The sequence below is a fragment of the Leguminivora glycinivorella genome, chromosome 18 (assembly GCF_023078275.1).
Source record: "Leguminivora glycinivorella isolate SPB_JAAS2020 chromosome 18, LegGlyc_1.1, whole genome shotgun sequence".
In the NCBI taxonomy this organism is placed as follows: domain Eukaryota; kingdom Metazoa; phylum Arthropoda; class Insecta; order Lepidoptera; family Tortricidae; genus Leguminivora; species Leguminivora glycinivorella.
Genome location: NC_062988.1, coordinates 9484937 through 9512406, shown reverse-complemented (window position 1 = coordinate 9512406; position 27470 = coordinate 9484937). Strand labels below are relative to the sequence as shown.

General features: G+C 36.1%; 4 protein-coding genes across 4 annotated transcripts in view; 2 read left to right on the top strand and 2 right to left on the bottom strand.

Annotated features, from left to right (window-relative positions):
• Positions 1-19133, bottom strand: part of LOC125236175 (malignant T-cell-amplified sequence 1 homolog) — a 46681-nt gene extending 27548 nt beyond the window's left edge. Inside the window, exon 1 of the mRNA XM_048142890.1 lies at positions 19010-19133. Coding sequence (XP_047998847.1) covers positions 19010-19020 — 11 coding nt within the window. The 5' untranslated portion in view covers positions 19021-19133. The remainder of the gene's footprint in view (positions 1-19009) is intronic.
• On the bottom strand, positions 14689-17305 carry LOC125236170 (adiponectin receptor protein). Its single transcript, XM_048142883.1, has one exon. It carries the CDS (start codon positions 16944-16946, stop codon positions 15786-15788), a length of 1161 nt encoding a protein of 386 aa, XP_047998840.1. The 5' UTR covers positions 16947-17305; the 3' UTR covers positions 14689-15785.
• A 311-nt stretch (positions 19134-19444) lies between the features above and the next one.
• LOC125236166 (WD repeat-containing protein 18) lies at positions 19445-20910 on the top strand. The gene has a single exon (XM_048142877.1). The coding sequence runs from the start codon at positions 19452-19454 to the stop codon at positions 20877-20879; it is 1428 nt and encodes a 475-aa protein (XP_047998834.1). The 5' UTR covers positions 19445-19451; the 3' UTR covers positions 20880-20910.
• Positions 20911-21575: 665 nt separating this feature from the next.
• Positions 21576-27470, top strand: part of LOC125236156 (ankyrin repeat and LEM domain-containing protein 2) — a 40004-nt gene continuing 34109 nt past the window's right edge. Inside the window, exons 1-3 of the mRNA XM_048142857.1 lie at positions 21576-21730; positions 21839-22076; positions 24495-24650. Of these exons, the coding sequence (XP_047998814.1) occupies positions 21710-21730; positions 21839-22076; positions 24495-24650 (415 nt within the window). The 5' untranslated portion in view covers positions 21576-21709. The remainder of the gene's footprint in view (positions 21731-21838; positions 22077-24494; positions 24651-27470) is intronic.

Below are 27470 nucleotides of genomic sequence, written 5' to 3'. Positions count from 1 at the left end.
AATAGTAAATTATTTTCATAAATGCCTGTTTAACAATTGTTTAAACCTATCAACGCTTTGCTTAATACGTAATATCAATCTATTTTAAAACCATGAGCATGTCATCCTTTCAAATGAGTATCAAATCTCATGCTGTGAAAAATGCTGCGAAAGAAAATGTCCACAAGAAAGGCATTAACGGGCCCTTAGATTACGATGACGATATCCGCCAGTCACTTGAAATGAAACCAAAGGGACCATGGCCGATATCATTTCGCAAACATCAGATCGCAGATATTAAATCAGTACTCCTTAGCTCCATTTTCCTGGCCGTTTTTGACACAACTGAAGCGACGCAGCTGCGAAAAACGTAGTTGGCAAATTGATACCACTGTCTCCCTGTCACTCTTATTACTCCTTTATGGAGTAAAAGAGAAAGATCGAACTTCACGGTAGGTTCAGGGATGTCACCTGTGTTGTCTTAATATAGCCAAGGAATGCCATTCTTGTATAACGAGTACCCATCTCATCTGGCATCTGCCGACGACCGTGAACGGCACTTGCTTGATCTATATTGGTATTTCCAACACATTGGAGCTATCTTATTAGTTAATACTCGGCACTTACATCGTTAAGTCGGGTAATAGAAGTGCCATTTGATGTTGACATGACATGTTATTAGGTCAGAGTAATTTAGAAAATAATGCATGAAACCAATAAAGAATACTTCAAAGCGTTAGATAGAAGTTTAGCATGAAGTGTGAATTTACTGGTGAATCAGCACATGTTTGCCGCGACAGTCGACAAGCGAGAAAACGCCGCGACAGTCAACAAGCGAGAAAGCGCCGCGACAAAGTGATCTCTCGCGAATCGGCAGCAAAAGATTTGCGTGACAAACCGCTCTCTTGCGGACAAATGTCAAAGCGAGTAATCCTTGTCGCTTGACAGTTCCACGCGACATACTCTCGCAAAAACTACCAGGATCAAGTCTTCAAGCTTAATTTTAGAAAAAATACACAATAAGAACTTCATGATTCATCTTTTAAAAAAAACTACCTACACCTACACGTTATTTATAGTCTCTTCAAGATTGTCAGTAACATCTACTTAAATTGATGTATTATTTTGTATATGGAGAACTTGGAGAAGTGAAAGTAAATAGTATTTTCTTTGTATTGTATCTATAATACTTCTATTCAAAGGGCAGATTTGTCTCGCGTATTATGTCGGGATTGTGGATATAAAGTTAGACGCGGCGTGGGTGGTTGTTTTGTAATATGTCGTATTAAATAAAAAATAAATGCTAAACACGTGTCGACTTTAGCTAGTCTTATCCATGTTAAGTCTTGAGGAAAGCCGAAGTTTTATTTTTCGAAAGAATACTAAGAGTCATTCACTGTGCTTCGCTAATGTGTATTTGTGTGGAAAGGAACCACTTATGCCCTTGATAGACGTACAACCTTTGGTTCAGCCAGCCCCTATACAGGTGTCTCGACCTTAATTAGCAATATTTGACCTCTTATAAGTCCGCATAGATCGTCATAAAAAGGTTCCTATAAACGTATCGACTGACTCCCAAGTGGCAATATCATCTAACGGTAAAACGAACGATAATTTATTTCTTTCGCGTCTTTATTCGTTACTGACCCATAAAAGTAGCGAACGATTGCATTCGTCCTAATTCCTAAAGGGCTTAACTATAACGTAATATGTGTAGTTATGTCTTTTTTCTTTCAAATCAAGTATTGCAGGTATTGCACAACCGCGATGCCGGTGGATTATAAAGTTAAGTTGGTAAATTGGTTACCTGTGTGGTATGAATTCGTTTCAACATTTTCAAAAAACACAAATATGGTGCGATTTTTTTCGCATGATATCGAAGCGTCCGATGCTCAAAAATATCTCAACTCAAAACACAGTTTAGTCAAGGTGCCGTAGCCGAATGACATTTCTGCGACGCGAAACGAAAACTGTACGACGCGAAACGAAAACGTAGTCTGGCTCTGTCGCGCCAATACGCAAGAGCGATAGAGATAGATATCTAGGAGCGTTTCGTTTCGTGAGCGTTTGTGCCATTCGGCTACGTACCCAGCAGTGGGCAAACTTTTCATTGGGTCAAACTTAATTTCTTTGGAGGCAAAATTTGAAGGTATTTTAGAGAGCCAGATTTACTTCCAAAATGCATTTTTCCTAAAGTGATGGTCATACCACACATTATTTTGAAAGACCGGTGGAGGGCGGGATAAAATCCTTCCACGGGCCGGATATGGCCTGCGGGCCCTACCTTGCAAACCACTGCTCTTGGTGACAATAGATAGAGGCGTGTTTGATTGTTTAATCAAAAATGTTAGCTGTCCTACTTATTCATATCAAGTCCTATGATACATATCACGAAAGTTGTAATTCAGTTTTACCTACTTTATACAATCAAATTTCAAGCTAACCCGACGGTTTATAGATGTGGGAGAATATTTAACTTTCAATGAAAACTGCCTACCTCTGCTACCTCATGAAATTTGGTTGAGCATTATGCCAAACATTTATACAGTAGGTAAAGATTGCTTACAAGTAGAATTGTAGATAACGCTGACTCATGGGATGGGATGGGTTCCAAGGTTAGACTAGCCGTAGATCTTCAGCGAATCGCTAAACAAGACACTTGTTACTAGCGTTTGGCACTAATAGGTTTCATAGCACATTTCAAGGAGCCCATGAGGTCAGCGCTTAGCTTCTCAGTTCTCCGGCCCGGACGACTATCGGCCTGTCGTCAGTTGAGGAGTGTCTTTTCAAAAGGACTCACTTTTGTAAGGATTTCATAGAGAAATAAGTCCTTGGGAAGACACGGCTGTTGTTCTCGCATTTCTCGGTAGAATATCGGAAAATTTCGTAAGCAAGTTATGCTTCTTTATCTCTTAATTTTATATCGCGCCGCGAAAATTTCCAGCTCACAAAGACATTTGATACGAGCTGATACGTGATATCAAATTGTAAGGTTAATTAGATGATTGTATACCGTCTGCATGGTGTCCCAGCTAATAGTAGGTCGTTAAGAGACGTAAACAACATTACATCTCATTAGGCATACCCGCACAACAGCTAGATACTGATGTTCAACGTTCAACTTATTGCAGAAGGCATGGCAATCATGGCATGTTGTGATTAGCCCGTGGTTTGGAAAAGACGAAATAGTTTTTCGAGTAGTTTCGAGTTTTCTATGTGTAATTTTCAAAATAATGCACTGGCATTAGATAATTGGTTCGTTTTTACTATTTCAAGAATTTATAGGTAAGGTAAATACGGATAAATGTGTCATAAGGTGAAGTATGTCTTCTCCTTATGACACACTTACCCGTATTGAGCATAGATCCAGATATATGATGATTGTTGAATATTTGTACCAGGAACCAGGACTAAGTAAGATTATGTCTGCGACATCGTTTGCGGAGAGTGAGGAATGATGAGAGTTTAAAGTGTGACTTTTTTAATTAAGTAGTAGGGACAGAAAGGCCAGAAAGCCTACTGTATGGATCGAAATGCAAGTGACCTCTTCATACTGCAAAAAAAGTGCATCCGTATACTAGCTAATATACCTCAACCTGATAGCTGTAGACCTCACTTCTTTAAGTTAAAAGTTTTAACACTTCCCAGTTTATACATTTTAGAAATTGTAATGTTTGTCCGAAACAACCCAAATCTATTTAAATTTAATAAAAGCGAACGACGCAGACACAATCTAGTTCTTCCGGAATCTGTTCTCGACATCTATCAGAAGGGTCCTTATTACAGCGCAATAAAAATTTACAATAAAATACCTAACACGATAAAAACAATAAAAAAACATAAACCTTTTGTAAACTCATTGAAGTCATTCTTACTGGAGAAATGTTACTACGCAGTATCAGAGTTTATGAACGACGACATTTGAAATGTAATTAAAGCCAAAAAAAAAAATGTTGATTTTATTTTTTAACATATAGTACTTAGTAACACATTATAATTATAAGAAATGTAAAATTGACTGTAACTTGCTACACCCTCATCAGGGTCCATGAGAGACTGTAATATTATTTATAAAAACTGTATAAATACCATGGTTGCAATAAAGAATATTATTATTAAGAAATTTAGTAGTAGTAGTAGTAGTAAAACACTTTATTGTACCAGAAAATAATACAATACACAAGAAAAAGAGCTTATCACTAGTACAAAGGCTTAATTAAACAGAGAGGAGGCTCTACCACATAAACGAAAATTATACATTTATGTATCGCTCAAATAAGGCAGATCAGAAAATTCGGAAGTTTTTCAGGGTAACCCTTCTGCACTGTGGTCTAAAAATCGTCTTCCGTGTAACGAACAAATGTATCTAGATTGATTTGTCACATCACAACGTGAGCATAGCTATTGTATACTGTATGTATGTAAAATAGCCGAGCATTTTCCATAGCACTGCTCAGTTTACAGTGAGGCTTCTCTGATCGGATTACTAACGGTGTTCAGTTCTCATGGATCGTTTACCACAAGGAAAGAAAATACGTTTAACGTCACAATCCTATAAAATTATAGTATAACCGTACCGAAGGCCTTTTGTATATATCTACCGTGAAATAGAAATTTGGCAGATATGCATTTTTATAAATGTCCTTTAAAAAAAAGAAACATTTTTCTGATAACGGGTCGCTTTTGCAAATACGAGCGATAGAAGATTAGAATAAAATTTTGATTTTGTTTTTTTTTCCGGTAGGACCTCTGTGGGTTTACCTTTGTTTTGTCGACGATTGTTCAGTAGATAATTGATATATGCATGTTTTATAGATAATTTATGAAGTAGTTAATTTCACATGTATTTTAACATTGTATTTACACAAACTTATTATTGAGGACAGACCTATGATTAAGTTAGTAATTAAATTACTTAGTTTTGGCTGTGTGTAGACGACGATCTCGATCTGTGACAAATGATTGTACAACACTTAAAGACATATAATTGATATAATAATCATAAATCAAGTTCCGTATCTGTATCCTTTTATTATGTTAAAGGCCTATCGGTATATGTATAAACAAATATATTATTCTGTAGATAGGACAAAGTCCCGGAATCGATGATATCACGCGAGTCTATTTCAAAACCATATACTTCATCACGTGTAACAACTGATAAAATATGTATTTTGACTAGATATAAAACTTGCCACTTTATCATATCGTAATGTACGGGTAGATCTCGTGATAAACGTGCTTATCTAAAGGATTAGGTGAATATAACGAATTGTTGCTTATCATTTAGACATATATGTATAACGGCAATAAATAGGGTTATGTTGAGTAGGTAAAGCTGGTGACATACAGAGAAGCATTTGGTAAAATAATATACCTAATACGATATTGATGTAATAGGGCTATCTAATATAATGGGAGGATATTATGGGGCGAAGCCCTACCATACAATCACATTGCCTGATCCTAAAGTAACACCATAGACTTTGATAATATTTTACAGTAACATAGGTAAGGTCAATACGGGTAAGTGTGTCATAAGGGAAGTGTGTCTGGCCTCCACATTTGGTCTTTTTACTCATTGTTACAGGTGGTTTTGCGAGTTCATATTTTTGCTACTTGCTACTCACGATTATTGGTTAACGCATTGAACGCTCAATAAACAATCATCATTGTTTAAACATGTGAAATGTAAAGGCCAGACACACTTCCCCTTATGACACACTTATCCGTATTTAGTATTTACCTTACCTATGGAGGTGATAAAACTAAATCTATCTCACTCTAAGCATAATACAGTGAAACCTGGTTAAGTGGGACCTGGATAAGTGAGAAACCTCTTTAGTTGGGACCCAAGGTGTGGTCCCGACACTTTCGCACCGATTTACCTCTATTAGTGAGACAAAACAGACCCCTATAAGTGAGATTAGCCTTTTCGATTTTATAGTCACATTTCCCTCTATTAGTGAGACAGAGTGAGTATTTTACCTCTGTTACTGAGACTATATTTGAAATGTATATGAACTTAATTCTTTGTTTAGAATTTTGTAGGAATTTACCTCTGTATCTGAGATACAGTCAATCTATGACCTCTGTAACTTGGACTTCATTGAAAATCTACTTCCATATTTTTAATAATTCTTAGCCTATCATTAAATTACGCGATTGATCCTTTTTGTGCTCAGATGAGTTTAAGAGTTTTCTTGGTTATTTTAAGTAATTAAAACTAAAATCACGATAATTTACATAAAAATATTTAAAAAAAAATCATAATATACCTATACAAGTTTTAAGACACAATGACGTCAGAGTCTTATATTTTATTTAAAGACAAGGCTTATTTACCTTTTCTTTTAAGTAGTATGCAACTAATAATAACTATATGCAAAACACCTTATTTATCACCTTTATAACTGACATACCCTCTATTCTGGCCTCTATTAGTGATACCCTCTGTAAATGAGACAAACATTTTATTATGCCTGTCTAACTGAGACCAGGAATAAGTGGAATACCTCTTTAAGTGAGATAAATTTTGTCGTCCCTTGAAGTCTCACTTATCCAGGTTGCACTGTATATAATATACTTAAGAGTAAGATAGATTTAGTTTTGTTAATTCCAACAATATTCAACTCTAGCTATGGTGCTGTTAATTAAAATAGAAGTTTTAAAATATCCTAATTAAGTATGTAATGTAATCCCAGCATGTCTTAGACATAAGAAAGTCTTAAAAAACAACTTCTAAATACCTTTAATAATAATGTTATGCCCCAGGCATTACACGCCAGCCTGACATAACAGTTTAACCTAAATAAGGTCAACGAGTCTGGATAAGAGGTCAGTAGCAGTACCCTTCAGGTATCTGCTTTATCGACTCTAAGCTCGAGAATCGCTTAATGATATCGATGGCTGAGGGATTAATCGACTTAATGCGAACCCACCCTACGTTGTGCCTATAAAACTGTACAGCCAGCGGATAAAACAACGCACCAAAAGTATCTTACCCCTGACCGAAGTATCTGACACCAGTGACACGAATAAAATTTCTAAATAGGTACCTACAGATGAATACGTATTGTTCGCAGACGTAAGTAGCTATCATATTCTTCTATTACAACGTGCATCATGCAACATGCCGCGTTACAACACCAAGGTAAAACACCAACAATACTGGTCTAACCTAGGCACCTGCAGACAGGCAAAGGAAGCACTCCCGACAATCACCCCCGGATTGTCAAAAAAGGTGAGGCAACTAAAAAGGCCACAGCTCCGACTTTTAGTGGGGGCCACAACTGGCCATGCCCCTTTCAACAAACACTTATTCACCCTGGGTGTTACAGACAGCCCCCTCTGCAGAGCGTGCACGGAGGCAGAGGAAACAGCCGCTCACGTCATTCTCGAATGTCCAGGGGTGGCAGAATACCGGGCACAACACCTCGGGTCGCCGGGGTGTCTCCCAGAAGTCGTCGGCAACATAAAGGGTCTGCTAGGCTTTCTGGTAGAGCTGGGTTGGCAGGAATAGTGCCGCAACCCATCACGCAAAATAGGCGCAAATTATGACGTCGAGTTGCGGAAACCGAGCCCGCGTATACCTATAACCTATATATTCTTCTATTATTTTATAGATATCTGGCGGCCCTAGCACAACTTGCTCGCTCGCGAGTCCATACTTGTCATACTTGAAGTCGCGTGCGACAACGCAATTTGTGCTAGGTAAGTACAACAGAATATAATATGACAGCTATACCTCAGCTATACCTAGCTTTTGGAGTGTTGTTCGATCTGCCTTTGTTGCTGACTGTACATAATGCCCACCTTAATTCGGTGTTAGTGAGACATTATTAGTAGCTACACCAGCTAAGGTGTGGAGGGTTTTAGTCTATCAATTTCAATTATTTATTCAAGTAGGCTTAATTAAATAAGCACTTTTGACATGTCATACAAAATATTAACAATTACAGCTTAAGAATTACGGATAAGTATTACAATAATAATTATATTACAGTTATACGAAATTATATTAGTAAATAATACAATACAACAGTATAATATGGCAACTAAATATTAAATATATAAACGGTATTAGCTAGTATTTAGAGTGCGCAAGTCAACTCAGTCCCAGGCGGTTTTGTCATTAATATAATCCTTAGTGCTATAATTAAGCCTTACACATTAATCTACTCTTTACGTATTTCTTCAGTCTATGTAATGGAAGTTCAGTTATAGTACTAGGCAGTTTATTATAGAACCGTACGCAGTTACCCACGAAAGAGTTCCTGATTTTTTGTAACCGTGTGGTTGGCATTGCTAGTTTGTCCTTGTTTCTGGTATTGATGTTATGAATGTCGCAATTTCTTTTGAAGTTATCTTTATGTTTATGGACGTAAATAATATTTTCATAAATGTATTGGGAGTACACAGTCAGTATATTAATTTCCTTGAATTTATTTCTTAGCGAAGCTCTAGCACTCATTTTATAAATAGAACGTATGGCGCGCTTCTGGAGTACAAAGACAGTATTGACGTCAGCAGCGCTACCCCAGAGCAAGATGCCATATGACATGATACTGTGAAAGTACACAGATAGAAAATATCTCTTCAACCAAAGAAACCTATTTGAACCAAGAGATATCCATTTTCCCATATCAGGAAGATTTTAATTACTTGATATAAAACATAAAATGTCTCGATGTTTATTACTTGCACTAACCATTTTATATCTTAACATGATTAGCAAAACAATCTTTTTTTAAAAACTTAATCATTTATTCCAAGAGCGTAAACGTTTTGTTCAGTGATAATTATTACTCAGAAGCAAATCAGCAAGTTCTTAAAAACAAGTATAATATTTCTTGGTTCTAAGTAATAAAATTGTTGTATTAAGAGTTATGACGGTTTTCGGTTAAGAGTTATGCATAATTAAAGTAAAAGTTAATGTTTCTTGGGGTGAAACAATTAGTTACTTACACCAAATATATACATTTTTCATTTTAAAAGTTCTGACGGTATTAGATGAAGATTTACATGTTTGAAGTTAGATTTAATGTTTCTTGGGGTGAAACAGTAAGTATCTTAAACCAAATATACTTACTTCTTGGATGTAATTTATCTTATTTCATTTAAAATATATAATTTCTTGAAATGAAATTTTATATTTCTTAGATTGAGTAAATAATGTTTGTAGCGGGGGTGCGCGCGGGGTGAGAAGGGAAAGCCGAAATGACGTGAGAGGTGTGTATTATCACATCTCGGACACTGGCGATCAAATATATGAAAGAGGCGCGTTCCTAGCACACATTCTAAGCTCGTGTAGGTGAACGCGTACCATGCTTGTATGAGTGAGATATGACAGGTCGATTGTTCGCGTTTTTGACAGGCGGTAACTGTCAGGTAACCGCGAGGGGACAGTAGTGCGAAAATAATAAGTTTACCTTCAGAGGGGAGCGGGAGTGGCCATACTGTACGATAGTACTCTTTATTATACTGTGGTATTATGTTCAATAACCCGTACGTTACAAGCTTATAACTCAGAACGAAGACGAGCTCCCCAGCCAGTTAGAGAGAGAGAGAGAACTGGAGCGGAAGCACGTTTAGGATAGTCCTCAATAATAGCGCGTAGTTCCCAGAGGGAAGCAGGGGGCTATTCTGTCGGAATTTGTATTCCTATGATTCGATACATATCAAGTTCCAACCGGCGAGCCTAACCAAATCGGGAAAAATCTTAACACCGCGATGTACGAATTCTATGGGCTGGGGTCAGCGCCATCTAGCGGGTTTTTTGGTAACTAAACCGGTGTCGCCGCTCGGCGCGCAAACTAAATCTTGAAGCAAAACTTTATTATTTTTCGATCTAAACGTGTTGATTCTCAAATGGAACTTGTAGGCATTAAATCAAGAATTTGTGATATGAAGCCAAGAATGTAATAAATCTTGACCTAAGTCCGTGTTGATTTTTTATTTAAAACCTGCTCGAATTATGAATGAAGTCTATAAGCATCAAACCAAGAATTATTATAATCAAGCCAAGATTGTTCTAAATCTTGAAGTAAAACCTTGATATTTTTTGATTTGAACTTGTTGATTCTCAAATGGAGCTTGTAGACATTAAATCAAGAATTTGTGACACAAAGCCAAGAACTTAATAAATCTTGACATAAATCTGTGTTTATTTTTGTTTTAAGTTATTCTGGAACTTTGAATGGAGTTGCAAAGCATCAAATCAAGAACTATTAAAATCAAGCCAAGATTGAACTAAATCTTGACGTAAAACCGTGTATTTTTTTTATTTAAACTTTTATGTCTTGACTGTAGAACGTAAAAGTTAAATTAAGAAACTATGATTTCCTATTAAAAACGCAGAATTCTTGTAGTTAAATTGTGGTGAATCTTCTTTTAACAGGTTTTTATTTTTGCTTTGATAAAGGTTACTTGAACCAAAGACGTTTTTTAAGAACTAGCATATTCATACTAAAACGGTGTAATATTTTGTTGCAAATAAATACTTCTTTGATTCAAATCTGTCCTATTTGTACCAAATGTATATAAAGTTACGACTGAACAATTTTGATTCTTCTTTGAAAAAGGAATATGCCTTTAGGTTAAGACCATGTTATTAGATGAAGAATTATATTATTCATTTTAAATAACAGTGTTTGAGAGAGTTTTCCGTCTTAAATTAAAATATCTTTTCTATCTGTGTAGGCAAAGTATACCAATCTTGCTGTCTTTTCATCTGTTAGGTGGCGAATTTTAGATACTGCAAACGCTGCAGAGCTGAGTTTGTTTGCAAGAATATTTATTTATCTAGGTGTACTGAAAAGGCCATAAGCATTAAGCATTATGAGAAAGGTATTTTCTTTTTGGATGAATATTATGTAGCCAGAAAGTTCTATTCATAGACTCCTACGTCATTTCCGTATCTCAATACTCTGTTGCAAAGTTTCGCCCTCATGTCTGAACCCCTCGCAACGCGCTATACGCTCTTGCTTTCATTTTGCGGTAGGCAATTCGCTTATTCAGACACAAAATTTTAATGAAGAGACCTTATTAATAGTTATTATAAATAGGCCCTTCTCTTCTGTATGGAAAGCCAAATATGGAGTGGAACACAAACTTACTTCTCACCTTGTAAAACAATATACTTGTTATTAGACATAATAATAATGGTGAACAGTTGAACACGAGTAGGTAGAACTAATAGAACTTCAAGGTCAGAGGTATCGATCGATTTGCCGGTGCAAATGTTTCCCATAATCCATACTAATATTATAAATGGGAAAGTGTGTGTGTTTGTTTGTCCGTCTTTCACGGCAAAACGGAGCAACGAATTGACGTGATTTTTTAGGTGGAGACAGTTGAAGGGATGGAGAGTGAGAGTGACATAGGCTATTTTTGTCTCTTTTCAACGCAAGCGAAGCCGCGGGCAAAAGCTAATAATTAAGAGTAATTGTGGGGACGAGTCACTATACCGTTTTATTAGGCAGGCGTTCGGTTTTTTTATCCCATATAAGTCAAAGCCCGGATGACGGGAGAAATTATGTGTTGACATCTCAATAGTGCGAGGAAACACATTTTATAAGTCGATAAAACGCACGATGTACTCGACCACCATTACGAAATAAATAAAAAAATTGGTAGTTGTAAACAATTTTAAAAAGAGCTGTTTGTATTTATTGTTTGTATTTTGTTTGTGTTTCTCCATTATCTACATTGTAAATGATAGTTACCTACTTATTATCTACGAGTAAGTCAACGATAAATACCTAGCGAAGTAGAACTATAAGGTAAAGGTAATAGTTATTTGTTATACAGTCAAGTGTAAAAATATGGGTGCGTACAACTTATCAAAAATATGTCCCATAGCAGTTTATGTCGGCGGAATAAGGTCTCGGTACATATTTTTGAGCGGATAAAATCGATACGTATTTTTGCACTTGACTGTACAAGGGGGCAAAGTTGTATTTTAACGCCGAGTGTGGAATTGAAAAACGAGCAAGTGAAAGGACTCTATAGTTGAACCACGAGCGAAGCGAGTGGTTCGAGAATAGAATCCTGAACTTGCGAGTTTTTTAACACACGAGAAGTAAAATACATTTGCACCCGAGTGTAACACAAAACTTTTCCCCTCACTATAGCGAGGAAACTACAACGCAAAAAATGCGTTTATCACTGCTTGCAGTAGTTCCACAGGTGGTAAATCATCTTTATTACTAGATTCACCTACTTTTATCAATTTTAAAGTAGTTAATTTGACTTTATTCAAGGTCAAATTACTTTACCCACTAGTGGATAAAATGCGTTTTTACCCGCTGGTATTAGAGGACAAATCACGTGTTTCCGAGCTAGTGAGGGGAAAATATATTGAATTCCCATCATAAGATACGAGAACAATAATACGCGACACAATAAAATTGTTATGGATTGTTATACAAAACAATTCGTAGGGAAAATTCGAATGAAACAATCGGCTGGTATCCAAGACTATTAGCTGATGAAAGAAAATTATTGTAATTTATAAATTTTATAATTGTAACGGTTTTTTATACAGGTGTTCGCACTTTATAATCTCGTCGCTATGCTCATGATGCTAAATTAGAAAGTCACCTTTAAATAATTCTAATGTAGAATCATGAGCGTAGCATAGCATAGTGAGGAATTCAAAATCATTAGAAGCCTAGCTTTGATATTTTATAGCATGTACATTTGTACAGTCAACCAATTTGAATCCTAGGCCACTGTAGAACCTTTGCACAGTAAACGTCAATGTGACTTCTTATGGCAAATAGAACATGGTTTAAATGAGACAGGGTTCTAGAGTGGCCTAGGATTCAAATTGGTTGACCGTACATGTAGCAGATACACTTTTCAAAAAGGTACAAAAGGAACTCTTATGATGCGAGTCCGTCTGTCTGTCACATTGCTAAATATCTCAAGAACTATTTATGCTATCAATTTGAACTTTGGAATAACTATTAATTTACAACTCAGCATGATATCACAGAACAGAACATAATTTTATTATGACCTGATACTGATTATGGAAATTGTAAGTGAAACGACAGCATCTTAAAAAGAGTCAGAATAGGAACTTAGCTAATTCAATGAAAAGACAATGGTATGGTAATTAATTTTATTACATAATAATTTTATCCCACCAAACAATAACGCTAAGCAAAAATAAAAGTACATATTTAACAAAACCCTCAGAAGTGAATGCTTATTCCAATCATCTTTTTAATTTTAGATACATCCTAACTTCTATTTATTTCTAAACAGTACAATATGTTTGATTAGACACATGTATTAAAATTATATCTGAAGCCATGTTGTGCCCAAACACCAATTTTTAAACTGGGTTTCATAGTTTTTCAATAATAATCAATAATATAATTTTAATAGCATGTTTTCAAATTGCACTATGCAGTATTCTCTGAAACCCTTTATTCTTAGCTCTGGTGTATAAGAAAATAAAAACGAAAATACATATATGTTTTGTTATAATTAATTTGAAAGCTTTCTGGTCAACAATCTCCTTTCAAAAAATGGGCCCCGAAATACTGCATAGTTCAACGCAATATAATTTTAAATATAAAAAAAAAAATTGTTTCTTGTACAATGAAATGCCTTCTACACAATTTCCTTCGTTAAACAAGACATTATTGCAAGTGACTGCACAATTTTGTTAAAAATATTGTCTTTCAGTGTCAGTCAAATCTAACCAGACTATCCTTGATATGCCAGTACTGGATCACTCATCTCAGTAACAAAACCACAAATTTAATATTTTATATTTATAAAGCATTTTGTTTTATTTTTTACTCTTTTTTTTGGAAACTTTTACATCTTTCAGTTATCTAATACTAGGTACACAAATAACTTAAGCATTTTTTTTTTTCATCATACCAATGCAATGTATACTTTTAAAGGTATGTACTTACCTCTGTAACATTTTTTTTCATTTTTTTTTTCATAAAATCTTTACATTTATGAACACTTACAACAATTTAGAATATATTTTTTAACTTTATGCTTAGTATAGTGCAGACCACTTTTTTAAATAGTTTTTAGGATGATCCTGTGATTGTTCAATTATTTGAAACCGTCACTACTTTTAAAAAATCTCGTATCTCACGCTGCTCCTCAAAGTTAAAACGCAGAAAGTCTATATGCATTCCATACATACTTACTACAATTTTCTTTTCATTGACAGACGAAGATACAAGTTTTTTTAAAAGTAGTGACGAAATGTAATGTGAAAATCTCAAAATTCTTAAGATACCCACAAAATGACTATATGAAAATATGTTATTAAATTTAAAATGACGGAATGTTAAAGAAGAAATTGTATTGAAATAGTACAGAAGACCCGTAATAATACTATTTTAGTATTTACTTGACAGCCATACAAAACCAAAGGAAATATTTAAATTTAACCATGTAATTCATCTGCAATTTTTTTTAAGAACTTTGCAAAGGAAGAATGGTCAAACACAGAATTAATAAATAGAGAACCTTACAAGAACAGAAAGAAAGCAAAGAAATAACAAAACATTTCTTCACACTTTGTATCAATAGAAAGTTTAGACTATCATAGCTGCATGTCACTATTCATAAAGGCTTGTCAAGTTAAACAAAGCCCTGGCCTAGATAATTTGCCCTTATCAGTCTGACATTTTGTCTTTGTTAGAACAAAATGTGATGAATTTTTTTGTTTGTTATTTTTGTTAAGCTTCATAAAGAGAGACTGTCAAGTACCAATACATGTCTCAGTTAACTGATGTATGAGATTCAACAAAGTCCCTACAATACAATACACTATGCACATATGCAGACATTAATCAATGAAGAATGAGTTATGAAATGGAAATAGCTGTAATGATATACAAAGTAATTAGAGCATTAAAATCAGCAAACTTGCACAACTGGTTTACTAATCATGCAATTTTCAATTTCAATGGTCAAGTAAATAGGATCATGTTAAACAGTTGAGTTTGTTTACATCTAGACAATTACAAGAACAAAAGTATCTTAACATGACACTAAGTATCGTAAAAGATCAGCGTGAGTGACAACAGTTGATGCTATGTGGCGAACAAAATGCAGTCTTGCTCCTCACCACTACAGAAGAGGAATAGGGAGCTTACTAGCCAGATATTATTGTTTATTAACCCCCCTAATCATAAACGTTCACTAAAGTTATCAAGCTGATAAAGTTCGTTTGTCCCTTTCCCATGTATTGGCGTGATAGAAAGGGACAAAATGAATAATGGAAATGAAAATTAATGGGGCTAAGAGTGTAGATGTAAACAAATACAACTGTACAATGTGTGAATCATGGACTTGTCTTGTGGTCAGTTCATTTTCTTATCTCAATCACAATCACTGGACTATGTGCAGGAACAGAAAAGGTTGTACAGAACAGAATATTAAGTACAAGAATGATCTAAGGATTAAACATAATGCAAACTATCCTAAAAGTCCTAAAACTACTTACTAATGAAACAAAATGTGCAATATTTAGTGCAAAAGTACATTAGAAACTACTTATTCAAATTATAACAAGAATTATGAACACTTTAGAAACAAATAAATATGTTTAAAGCCCTTTAGAATAGCCAATCATTATAATTTTCTAAATATTTGTATTTTGTTTAAATACATAATTACTTTTAAAAACTGTGGTTAAAAATGAATATCAAAATGCAATCAAAATCAACATTGTTAAAAAAATATAATGTGTGTAGTTATTGAATGTATTTTCCTACTTAATTTATTTATGGTCTACTATCACAATTTATAAGGGAGGGCTAAAAAGCTATGGAAGAGGGGGGCATGGAGCACTCTCCGACGGTCACCCGGTAAGAGGCCAACTCGCTGATGCCGTGGTAGTGGACAAAGGCAGCCACAATCACAAGCACGTGGAAGATCTGATGGGACTGGAACCAGATGTCACATTTCCCAGGGAACCATCTCTCTGGGACACGCAGAGCGTAGAACATAGCTCCAAGAATGTAAAGCAGACCCATCAGAACTAACCAACCCAGTGACGCCTTGCTGACCTGAGTGAACCAGCCCTCTGTAATCCCATAGTGAATAGCCGGCACCACCCCAGACAGACCAAAGCCCATGAACACTCCGGCTCTAAGTGGCCGCAGTCTAGGCTCTGAGAATCTATCCCAGAGGGACACTATTATAGAAAGAATTCCTAAAACAACCACTACAGATAAATATATAATCTTTGGTCTGTAGTGGCAATAGAAACTGTAATACAACCAAGGAACAAACGACCCCATTATAAGTAATGCTATTCCGCAGTAATCGAGCTTTGAAAACAGTTTTCCAACCATTTCAGAGTGACAGTGGAGTGTGTGGTATGCGAAAGAACATCCGAGGCAGATAATAGCTCCTATGAAGAATACGCCGAAAATCATTTTCTCCTGCATTTGAATTTCAATGGATGGTCGAGAGATGAAGTAGATAGCGACGCCGATAAACGCAACGCAACCGAGGAGATGGGTCCAGATGTTGCCAGTCTCAGTGTGGATGCGGAAGATAGAGGCGAAGCAGGCGCTGAAGGAGGGCAGGGGCGGGCGGTGGCCCTTGTGGAGGTAGTCGTTGTCTTGCAGCCACCGGGGCAGATGGCGGAAGTGGCACACGTTCCACGACGCTTCCCACACTTTGCGTACAAAGTCCTCCGCCTGCTCCGCGGCGTTGTGAGCCAGCGCTCCCAGGTCGATCTCGTCCGACAGGACGCCCGCCTTCAACACCTCGGCCATCTCCGCGTCGAGCAGATGTTGGTCCTCGGGCGTGGACGGCAACGGGCAGCCCTCCTCCTCCTCCGCGAGCACCTCGTCCAGCTCGTCCATGTGCGAGGCCAAACTCTCGGCCTCGGGGTCCCATCCTTGCCGACGTCGCAGCCCGTCGGATGACACGCTCTGCGACCCCGAATCGGAGTCCAACTCCCACATCTTGACTGCTGTTCACGCGTCAATCACAAACATTCGATGGCACGCATAAGTGAACTTTAACGGTAAACACGCGGGCAGTTTGCGAGAAATCCAGTTACGTCACTAAAACCACAGTGCACACAATGCAATATCTTTTGTTAGATGTTGCAAGATTTCACTTCTCCAATGCGTTGAAGGTCAATAACAGAATGTAACAGAATTAATATAGGTACTATAATTTTGTTGATGATCAATGTCTAATCGCAAGTAAACCCGGAACGTATCACGCAGTAAGCGAACAGCTGCAAGAAAGTAACTGTCGTGTCGTCAATCTACACTCCAAACGCCATGATTTTCCGATCGCTTCTGCCCTCTCGTTCTCTCCTCTCTTGAGCAGTTATGTCATAGAGAATAGGGATGAGACAATACACCAAATTTAAAAAATATCGATTAATCGAAACATTTGAAACTCGATAGTCTGGCAAATTATTTTTCAGTAAGTAGGAACAAATAAAAATCATCATCATCATGTAGAAAGCTGGCAAATGAGAAAAAAAGCTGTCCACTAAACGTATATAATAAATTGTTATCGTACGTAGGTATTTTAGTGGTTGTGCTAGTTTCAGTTCAGTTTACAGTTATTTATACTATTATAGAAACAGTTTTATTACAAGTTAACGAAAAAAAAAATCACTATTTCAATTGCTGTATTTTTATTTTGGGATTTGAGATGTTTAATATTAAAATGGTGCTCCCACAATGGACTTTTATAAATGCTATATAACATGGTGTGACAGAGTGATGGCGCGCTGTCCCTGTCACACCATGTTTGTTATCAAATTAATAACAGTCCAATGTGGGAGCACCATTAAATGTAATAAATGTCACAACGTACAGTAAATTTTAATATTGAGGATTTATTTCGCTATATCACGCTATCCACTTGACAGTCCTACGATAGCATAGTATCCAAAAAAAAATTCCGGTAGACAGTCCTACGATACCTTACTATCCAAAAGAGGGGATGGAGACACAGTTGATTAAAGTGACATCTAGCGAAATATTGCGGCATTATTTACTTATTCTCTTGATACAATAACGTAGCCTAACTACATAGTTTGCTACAAAAAGTATAGATGGCATAAAAAATATTTTAGGACAAATGGTACTTACCGATGATAGGAAACACTTTGTTTAACACCCTTGCTTTTATTGGTGGTGTTTGAACAGTTAATTATCGAATACCGACCCATTTTGTATTTTTCACTGTATGTCACTCGCGGGCAGCGGTCGGGAGCAGACTGACTTGCGCGGCGAACAATGTTGCTCGCTATTTAACTTTTCCGCACGCGAAGTAGATACACTTTTTCCTTCTATCTTGATTTAGTTCTGTGTTCCAACCCGAAGAGTAACTAGGCCTTATTGGAATTAGTCCGGTTTTCTCACGATGTGTTTTCCTTCTTTTTTTTTAAATTATAAATGGGCTTACTCTTGGCCACAGACTAGCCAAAGGCAAAGACGTGGCCTGTGAGCTCGCCCAGAAGATGCCTGTCTGTTAACTCTTGATTCACCGAAAAGCGACTTTAGCGACTGGAAAATCGACGACAACAACGTACAAGGGGAAATCTGCGATCTCTTTTTCTAGCAGATAGCACCTTGTACGTTGGTGGGTAAGGTGCAATTTTCTGAAAAAAATAATTGTAGGTTGTACCCTATACGTTGTTGTCGTCGAAATATCAAATGACATTTCGCACATGAGTTCTGAAAAACTCATTGGTACGAGCACGAGCCGGGGTTCGAACCAGCGCTTTTTTGTATTTCCAACTAATGAAGTAAATAATAAACCGAGTCAATAATCGATTCTAAATTTTATCGATTATAAAGTTGAAAGCACAACACTGTTCACACATGTGACGTCAAGCAAAAATACTACTTTCTGATTGGATATTCTGTCTGAAACCCACCAATAAACGAGTGGTTTCACATTAGCTCAATGGAGTCCCATTATAACCTTAAATTTAAGCAAACTAATAGAATAAATGTTTTAATTAAAAGTATTTGCTAAATTAATAACTATCACTTACTTCTTAAACATGTTGATAGAAGGCTCGATACACTTGTACCCCGAAATTTAACAAAATAGTTAGCACTAAACAGTGACACCGGAATACAGACAATGTTTCTGTCACTTTTGACAACAAATTTGACGTAAACACTGGATTTCAGCCTATAACTTCTCTGCCAGCCTACTTCCTATTGGCCGTTGTTGGAATAAAGTATTGTGATTGGTTGATCTTGAAGCGTATTACCCAGTAATTTTAACCTATAAATCTTATCCGTGGCGGTTGAAAGTTATTTTGTAAAATAAACACTTCACAAATAAATATTAAATATTTTGAACATCGTAAGATAGACTACCCTTTTATCCTGAAATTTAGTAATAGTAAAAATTAAAAGCAAATAAAAAAACCCAAATCATAATTTGTTATTTTGAAAATGGCAACAATAATTTACTTGTCACTCAAAATGAAAAAAAAAAAAGTTGTAAAGATTGTTGTTTTACTTATTTCAAAACCACGTGCAAAATTCATACTTTACGAGTACAGAAACGCATTTTCAGATATACTTAACATGGCTAGTTTATTAGAAGTGTTAGTGACAACTGACTCAAACAATACATTATGGACTAGCTGCATTTGGGATCCGCATACTGGCACGAATCTCAAAACATACAAAGGCGGTGGAACATCTGAAGCAAAAACGCTTTCATTCATTGGAAGTGACTACATAGCAGCCGTAGAGAAAACTAAACCGATTTTACACATTTGGCCGTTGAACTCGCACCAGACAGTGCAAGGTATTCGGTTCATTCTGCCAGGAAAAGCGAGCGCTTTTGCGTTTAGTCCCGATGGAGCGTTTTGTATCGCTGGCATTGATGAAAAGATTTATTTGTGGCAGATCGCTTCCGGCAGCTTGTTGTCAATAATAAGTAGACATTACCAGAAAGTTGTACTCTTAAAGTTTACACCAGACGGCAGGTTTTTCGTATCGGCAGCTGAAGATGGAATGGTTATGGTGTGGTCGCTAGCTACGGTTGCCGCCGACCCTGAAGCTGAACTGGTAACTCAAACCACAGCAGGTCAACATGATCCAATCTACATATTCTCAGATCACTCATTACCTGTTGCCGATTTATATGTGAGCAAAACGGGTATGCACGGTCGACTTTGCTCTGTTTCAGGGGACAGATCATGTAAAATATATGATTTAGCATCAGGAGAGATGCTGCTCAATCTAGTCTTTGATGTTCCTTTATCAGCTGTTACTATGGATGTTCTGGAGTTGAGCATGTTTATTGGGACCACAGAAGGGAAAATCTTCCAAATAAGTCTAACAAACCCTCCTAGAACCAGGGATTTGCTTATTAATACTGAGAATACTCCAGTTTTCACTGGACATAAATCAGTTGTGAACTGTTTGTCAGTTTCTCTTGATGGTGAGACATTGATGTCTGCGTCCAATGATGAGCGGGTATTACTGTGGCATATCACAAGCAGGCAGCCAATAAGGACTATAAAACACAAAGGACCTGTAACAAATGCTTATTTTACTACAAACTACCCTGCCATTTATAAGCAAGAATTCAAACCAAGCATAGTTCTCCACTCATTAGAACGGTCTTTGGAAACTTCAGAAGATCACATTGAGCTTGAAGTAATAGTAAACAAAAAAATCAACTTCTGGCCGGTTTCTACTGGAGAAGACGATGAACAACATGTTAGCATAGTTGCAGAAAATGAATTTAAAGATAATGAAGATAAATTTAAAACAGAAATAGAAAATTTAAAGAAAATCAATTCAAACTTATATGCTTTTGCAATTCAAAAGGCAGTTAATAGCATTGTAAACGGGAATAATAATGTAGGCAAGAAAAACAAAAAGAAAAAAAAATGAATTTGTGAATAGACTTGTGTTAAATCTTTCAGTCTTTGTTTTATTCACTTATTTTCCCTACCGTTGTCCTGATTTTTAACATGGCTCATGGGATCATGAGGTCCGTTTGGTAATTAATTCAAAAATTAATGTAGGCCAGCAGTGTAGGCACTATTTCATTAGCAAACAATAGAGCTGTCTCTAATTGCAGACATCTCACAGTTAACCTTAATATTGACCTAATTTCTTGACCTAATCATAATCCCATCCAGAGAAGACAGTCTTCTTTATTGGGATTATAGAAAGTTTGATTTCACCATCACAATGATTTCTCTCAACTTTATACTATGCTACTAAAATAGAATAAATATTTACTGTAATGAACAAAATCGGTCAAGTAAAAAATTATTAAATTTGACACCTAAACTTTGAATTTATTTGTAAATTACGGTTTTTCATTGATATGGCAACCCCTGAAACGTTTCGTTCGGAAATGATATAAAGTGATAATTGGGCAAGGCAACACATTTAACCAGACAAGATTTATTCATTCATCAAACTATGATTATTTTATTGAAATGATGTAAATAACTCTGAAAATCAATATATTAGAATAACTGTAAATATATTGATTTTAAAAAACAACATGAAAATAAGAAAGTGGCGTTCGTTCGAAGTTTGATTTCAGAACGAAATAAAAAAAAAGTTTTAGCAAACGTCACCCTTTTCGAGCAACGCATTTTTGTCTGTTTTTAAAATACACCCGTAATTTTTCTGGGCGTCCATTCTCTCGCACCATGTACTAAGAAAAATAAACACTGGTCAATATAAAGCGCTGCAGCTATGGTTTTATGATATCTTTTTTATTCAAGGTAAGTCTAGCAGAATATGTTAATGGCACACGATCTTAAAAATAAACTCGAGGTTGTGTTAACAATTTTGCGTCACAAACAAAACATTGTTTTGTTTATTGTTTTCAGCTGGACGTGATGTCGAAAGCCGTCATTATTCCGGAGTGCAACAAGGATATAGGGGGTATGAAGGATGAGATATCGAGTTCTCCTCCTGAGAAGAGGGAAGGAGCTATGGGCTTGTTTAGTCGCTTGTTGCGACTGGACGGCTTGAAGAGGAGCGCAGTGGCCCCGACGCCGACGGAGCCCCCGACGACGTACTACGGGGTGTACATTCCTTGCGAAATTAAAAAGGGTCCAGATGAAGGTAAACTCTTAACTCTTTGAACATCTGTTAGTGTCTGCCATGATATAATTTCCAACATTGCCTAACTTATAATATGATTGAATATGCTAGTATCATTAAGTTAACATAGCGTCAAGCAGAAAAATCTATGAATAGTGCTAATTAAAATTAAACTTAGAAATAATTATACTAAAACATGTAAGTCCTCTTGGATTCTACTCCCAACCAAAGATAGTATATTTATATCTTATTTTTTAATAATTGAAGACTAATTGAAGAAGTAGAGTGTGTCATATAAGAATAATTGAAGAAGTAGAGTGTGGCATAGGGGCCGTCCATAAATTACGTCATCGATTTTTTCAGATTTTAGACCCCCCCCTATAATCATCCTATCGTCATATCTTAATGACCCCCCTTCTCCCAAAATTGACGTCATTACCAGTTTGACAAAATAAAACATTGCAGATTTGAGAAAAATAGGGTATTACATATATGATTAAAACACTTGGTTATAGAATCATCTTTTATTATTTTTACTTAAAGTAATTTTAGTATTTGAGTTATTTTAGTATTGTATGCGCCTTAGCCGCCTCTCACATTTGCAGTCTCACTTACTAGGTGTGCTGGAAATGAAATGAAATGAAATGAAATATTTTTTATTTTGCTTGAAATATGGTACAAAAGTTGTTCAGACAATATTATAAATAGGCAACACATATTTCACCATCATCGGGCATGCAAAAATATCTTAATCTACAATTAAAACTAAGTCTATACAATTATAGTCAAGGCCAACTTCAGTCAAAAGATGACATGTATTCCTCTATGGAATAGAAAGCTTGTTGTACAAGCCAAGCTTTTAGTTTTGTTTTAAACGTTTTCAACGGAAGAAATTTCTTTTTAGAAATAATCTTTTTGTACGTGAAAAATAAACTATAAATAAATAAATAAGAATGACGTCAATTTCGAAACACCCCCCCCCCCCCATCTATCATTTACCGTCATCCGCAGACCAAACCCCCCCCTAATTTAGAATGACGTAATTTATGGACGGCCCCATAGGTATTTAGTTGTTATCATTTATGTCAATACTACAATAGATAGCATTCATTTTTCTATAACAATAGTAACTATTTACTAAACAATTTGATGTTGTAAATACACAATATTCATGCATACATTTTTTATTTTATTTGTACCTATCAAAGTCACACATATTATTAATTCCTTTTATTTAACTATAATTTTTTGCCTTGAGGGAGGCATACAGAATGAAAAAGAAGTTTGATTTAACTTTATTTAGATTAAATTTCTTTACTCTATGATAAAAAGTATATGCTAAATTAGCTATAAGTCAAAATTATGTTTAGTTTCGCACCATGATCATCAAAAAATAATAGAATTAATTGGGACGAAGTAAAAGATACAGAGTTTTATAATAGTATCTGTAATTTCAATTACAGATAATAAGAGTGTTTTTTTCTTGTGAAATGCCTTGAGTGACAGTAGAAATTTTGAACTTTCTATGATTAAAATGCCATGTGCTTGTTTACTACTAACATGATAAAATATGTCACGGTAACAGAATGTATTTGAAATATAAAAGTTTTCAAAGACCTTGGTATTCAATGACACATGCTAATTAACATTATGGTAATTAATGAATCAGCCATTGTTATTGCTGAATAAATGTTGCAAACTAGTTTCAATATCAAGAGGATACATATACAGAGTAAGACAGCATGATGACTTTTGAGGTCATGATGAACAATGCAGAAATCGCGCAAAATATTTGTCTGTTTCTTACTTTTAGACTGACATGATGTCGCTCATTTCTAAGGAACAGAACCAGGTTTTTTTTGCGATTACAGCATTGGTCCCATAGTAAACCTATTAAACTACCAAAAGTTGCGAAAATAGCGTCAAAAATCGCCAAAGTGTGCCTAGTTTCAGTACATTGGCCAGAATACATACATACATACAATCACGCCTGTATCCCATGAAGGGGTAGGCAGAGCAGAGCACATGAAACTACTCAAGTTTCAGTGTCACTCTTGGCAAATAAGGGGTTGACAGAAAACGAAACTGTGACATTGGCCAGAATAGCCGCTAAAATACTGAAAATTGGCGATGTTGAACGCTATTTTCGCAACTTTTGGTAGTTTCTTGTAATAATATGTATCAATAATGTATACTGAACATAAAACTGCCAAATTTTTTTTATCTGAAAGTTGAATTTTCTAAATTTCAAACCTAATGCGGAGGCTAAAAATGTTGATTTAAAAAGCTGAAAATTTGCACAAAGGTTTCAAACTAAGGGTCATTGATTGATAACTATTAGCTTTGCTTATTCCAGAAAAGTGTTTTCTCGCTCCACCCTAATACCTATCCATTTCAAAATGATCGTAGTAGCCCCTAATCATCTTAACATTTTTACAGAAGCAATACATGTGTATGAAAACAAGGCGGAGGCGCTAGAGTTAGTCCGACGCTACAAACTCGGAAGGTTCAAGGCGTTCCATGACCGGAAGGAAGCAGTGTCTTTCGCGCTTCGAGGGGCTGAGCCTGCAGACACTACAGACGGAAATGATAGCTGTGAGTGATACTTTTTTAAGATTTTCTTTTCTCATGTTACATTATGTGGGTACTCTAAACTCTTGAACTGGAAGTGGAGTGACTTAGAGTGCTCTATAGAAAATGAGGCCTATTTTATATCTTGCCTGTCAATGTGTGACAACCAATACATATAAAAGTTGTAGAGAGTTCATACTCATCTCTGTGACAATGTACAATTTTTTTCAGAAATTAGATTATTTCATACAATAATCTATCGGGGTAAATGCTAAATCATGAGGTATGTGTCATTTGCTAAAATGACAGTTAACATCCAACTGAAGATTTGGTTTTGACCAGTTTCTGCCCAGAAAAATATTTTTTCTGCCAATAAACAGTTAAAATTTTCGACCGGGTCGAATCATACAAAATGGAAGCAAAATGGTACTTTGGGTCGCTTTCGGCTGACGTTTACAGGAATTTAGGTATCTAAAAACTAAAAAGTTTCGATTTCGGCCAAAACTAGAGCAAATGCCGAACTTACGGTTTCGGAAAAAAAACTTGTTTCCGTTAACTAATGAGAGTTAATGAGAATTGAAAACCACTGTAACTAATTCCTATTATGGCATGTGTGATCGTTTGCATAATCCAGGTTAAAAAGGCATAAAACAAAACCGTCACGTGTATACTGAAACGTGTGCCGGTGACTATTTACGACTGCGTGAAATGGCGACCGCGTACCATTAAAACGGTCTAATCTTGTTTCCATGGCTTGCTAAACTATGAAAAAAATTACTTATATGTTGAAGGTAATATTATCTAGGTATTGATTGTCAGATTATATGTATAAGACTCTGGCTGGTTTTAAAGTCACGCGGATCCGCGCGACCAATTTGTATGAGATGTTGTCGTCCGCGCGGACCCGTCCGCTTTACGCTAAAAGGCTCCCTGAGATTAATACATTTTAGTGCGGTGCGGATCGCTCCGCGCGGTCGGTCCACGTGACTAAAACCAGCCTTAATATAATTGTGTTGCTTAACTTCAAACTTGGGTAAATTTATTCTGCTATAAGGTTGATTATCTTTCAGATCATCTTATACTTTATTATAATCAACCTTAAAGCAGAATGGATTTACCCAAGTTTGAAGTTAAGCGACGCAATTATAATCTCACTAATCCCATCATATAAATTTATTTTGAAATCCTATAAAGACAATCATTTTACTATATTACATTACGTTACTATTACATACATACATACAATCACGCCTGTATCCCATAAAGGGGTAGGCAGAACACATGAAACCACTAAAGCTTCAGTGCCACTCTTGGCAAATAAGGGGTTGAAAGAAAACGAAACTGTGACATTGCAGTGACAGGTTGCCAGCCTCTCGCCTACGCCACAATTTAACCCATATCCCATAGTACGTACGTTACTATTACTTATATTAAATTAAACTAAAACAAACTACTCGTAAAAACTAAATATTCCTAATTATGCTAGTCAAATAGCCCGCCCCGCATCACTCCCGACGCAAAGGTACCCATCACGCTTGCTGCGTTTCCGCGCTGAACAGCGATGGATAATAACCACTGCGCCAGGAACGATCATATAAGGGACCGGCCACACTTAAGAGACGCATGTCCTGAGGTGCGGAACGGACGTCCGCGCCACGCCGCCTGAATGTAATTCAAATAACGTCTCCTCAGTTCGCCTCACCTGGGGCGCGTCTTACGTCCTTCCTATACAAAATGTACTGAGGAGACGTTTTTTGAATTACATTCAGGCGGCGTGGCGGAGACGTCCGTTATGAGTGTGGATTAGGGTTGCAAAAAAACGGTTTTTTTTCTGGCTTGAAAAAAAAAACATGAAAAAAAACCGTGAAAAAAAAACAGTTTTTTTTCTGGAGTATGTTTTTTTTCTAAAGTACGAAATCTCAATATTCGCAAAGTAGTTAATACTTTTATACGGTTTTTTAGACTTAATGTTAACTATTAAACGAATTTAATCAAATAACTTTAATTTCTGGTCTTATAAAAGTAACATTTACGAAATCTGTAGTTGGTAGTTATCACTATTTACTGTTGGCAACACCACCGCCTCTCCACGCTACACGTAGCATCGGGGATTCCCCAATAAACGTTTGTATACTGAATGTTAATTGAATTAAAATGTACGTTATTGTTATTGAAACACGTTACAACTCACGAAATCCGTTATTGTCGTATTATTTGTTCATCTGAAAAAAAAACATATTTAGAAAAAAACCAGGGTGCTCGGTTTTTTTTCATGTTTTTTTTCATAATTCTGAAAAAAAAAAATTTGGTTTTTTTTCTATTTACAACCCTAGTGTGGATGGTAGCTAAGGTAATAGATAAATTTCGATTGTAACAGGGTACGTAGCCAACATCAGAATAACTTACGCTCCGTAAGCGTATTGTAACTAGCTCTCCTTATCGCTCTTCTGTAGTGGAAAGACAGAGTCAGACTGCGTTTCGATTTTCGATCGCCACATCGCTTCAACGATTAAAAAAAGCATACTGTCCATCTCAAAAGTCGGCAACGCACTAAACACCTCTGATAGTGTCCTTGTGCGCAATGGTATTCTGTTACTATCAGGCGATTTGTCTGCTCGTTTGACGCACCACGCTTCCGACAAATCGTGAAAAAGAAAGGATATGTTGAAAGAAGCCTTATTCTCATAAATCACTAGCCTAGCTATAGCGACACAAGTTTTGTACATTATTAACCAGATATATTACTTTAGTCGACGCCTTATATGTGCGGGGCATTGACCTGATCGATAGTAACTTAGTTGCGAAACGAATTCTTATATTGGGTTGGTAAGAAAGTAATGAGCG

Bases quoted from the DNA above. Each gene is read 5' to 3' on its own strand.
- LOC125236170 (XM_048142883.1), bottom strand. From the start codon at position 16,946: ATGTGGGAGTTGGACTCCGATTCGGGGTCGCAGAGCGTGTCATCCGAC.
- LOC125236166 (XM_048142877.1), top strand. From the start codon at position 19,452: ATGAAAAAAAAAAAAGTTGTAAAGATTGTTGTTTTACTTATTTCAAAA.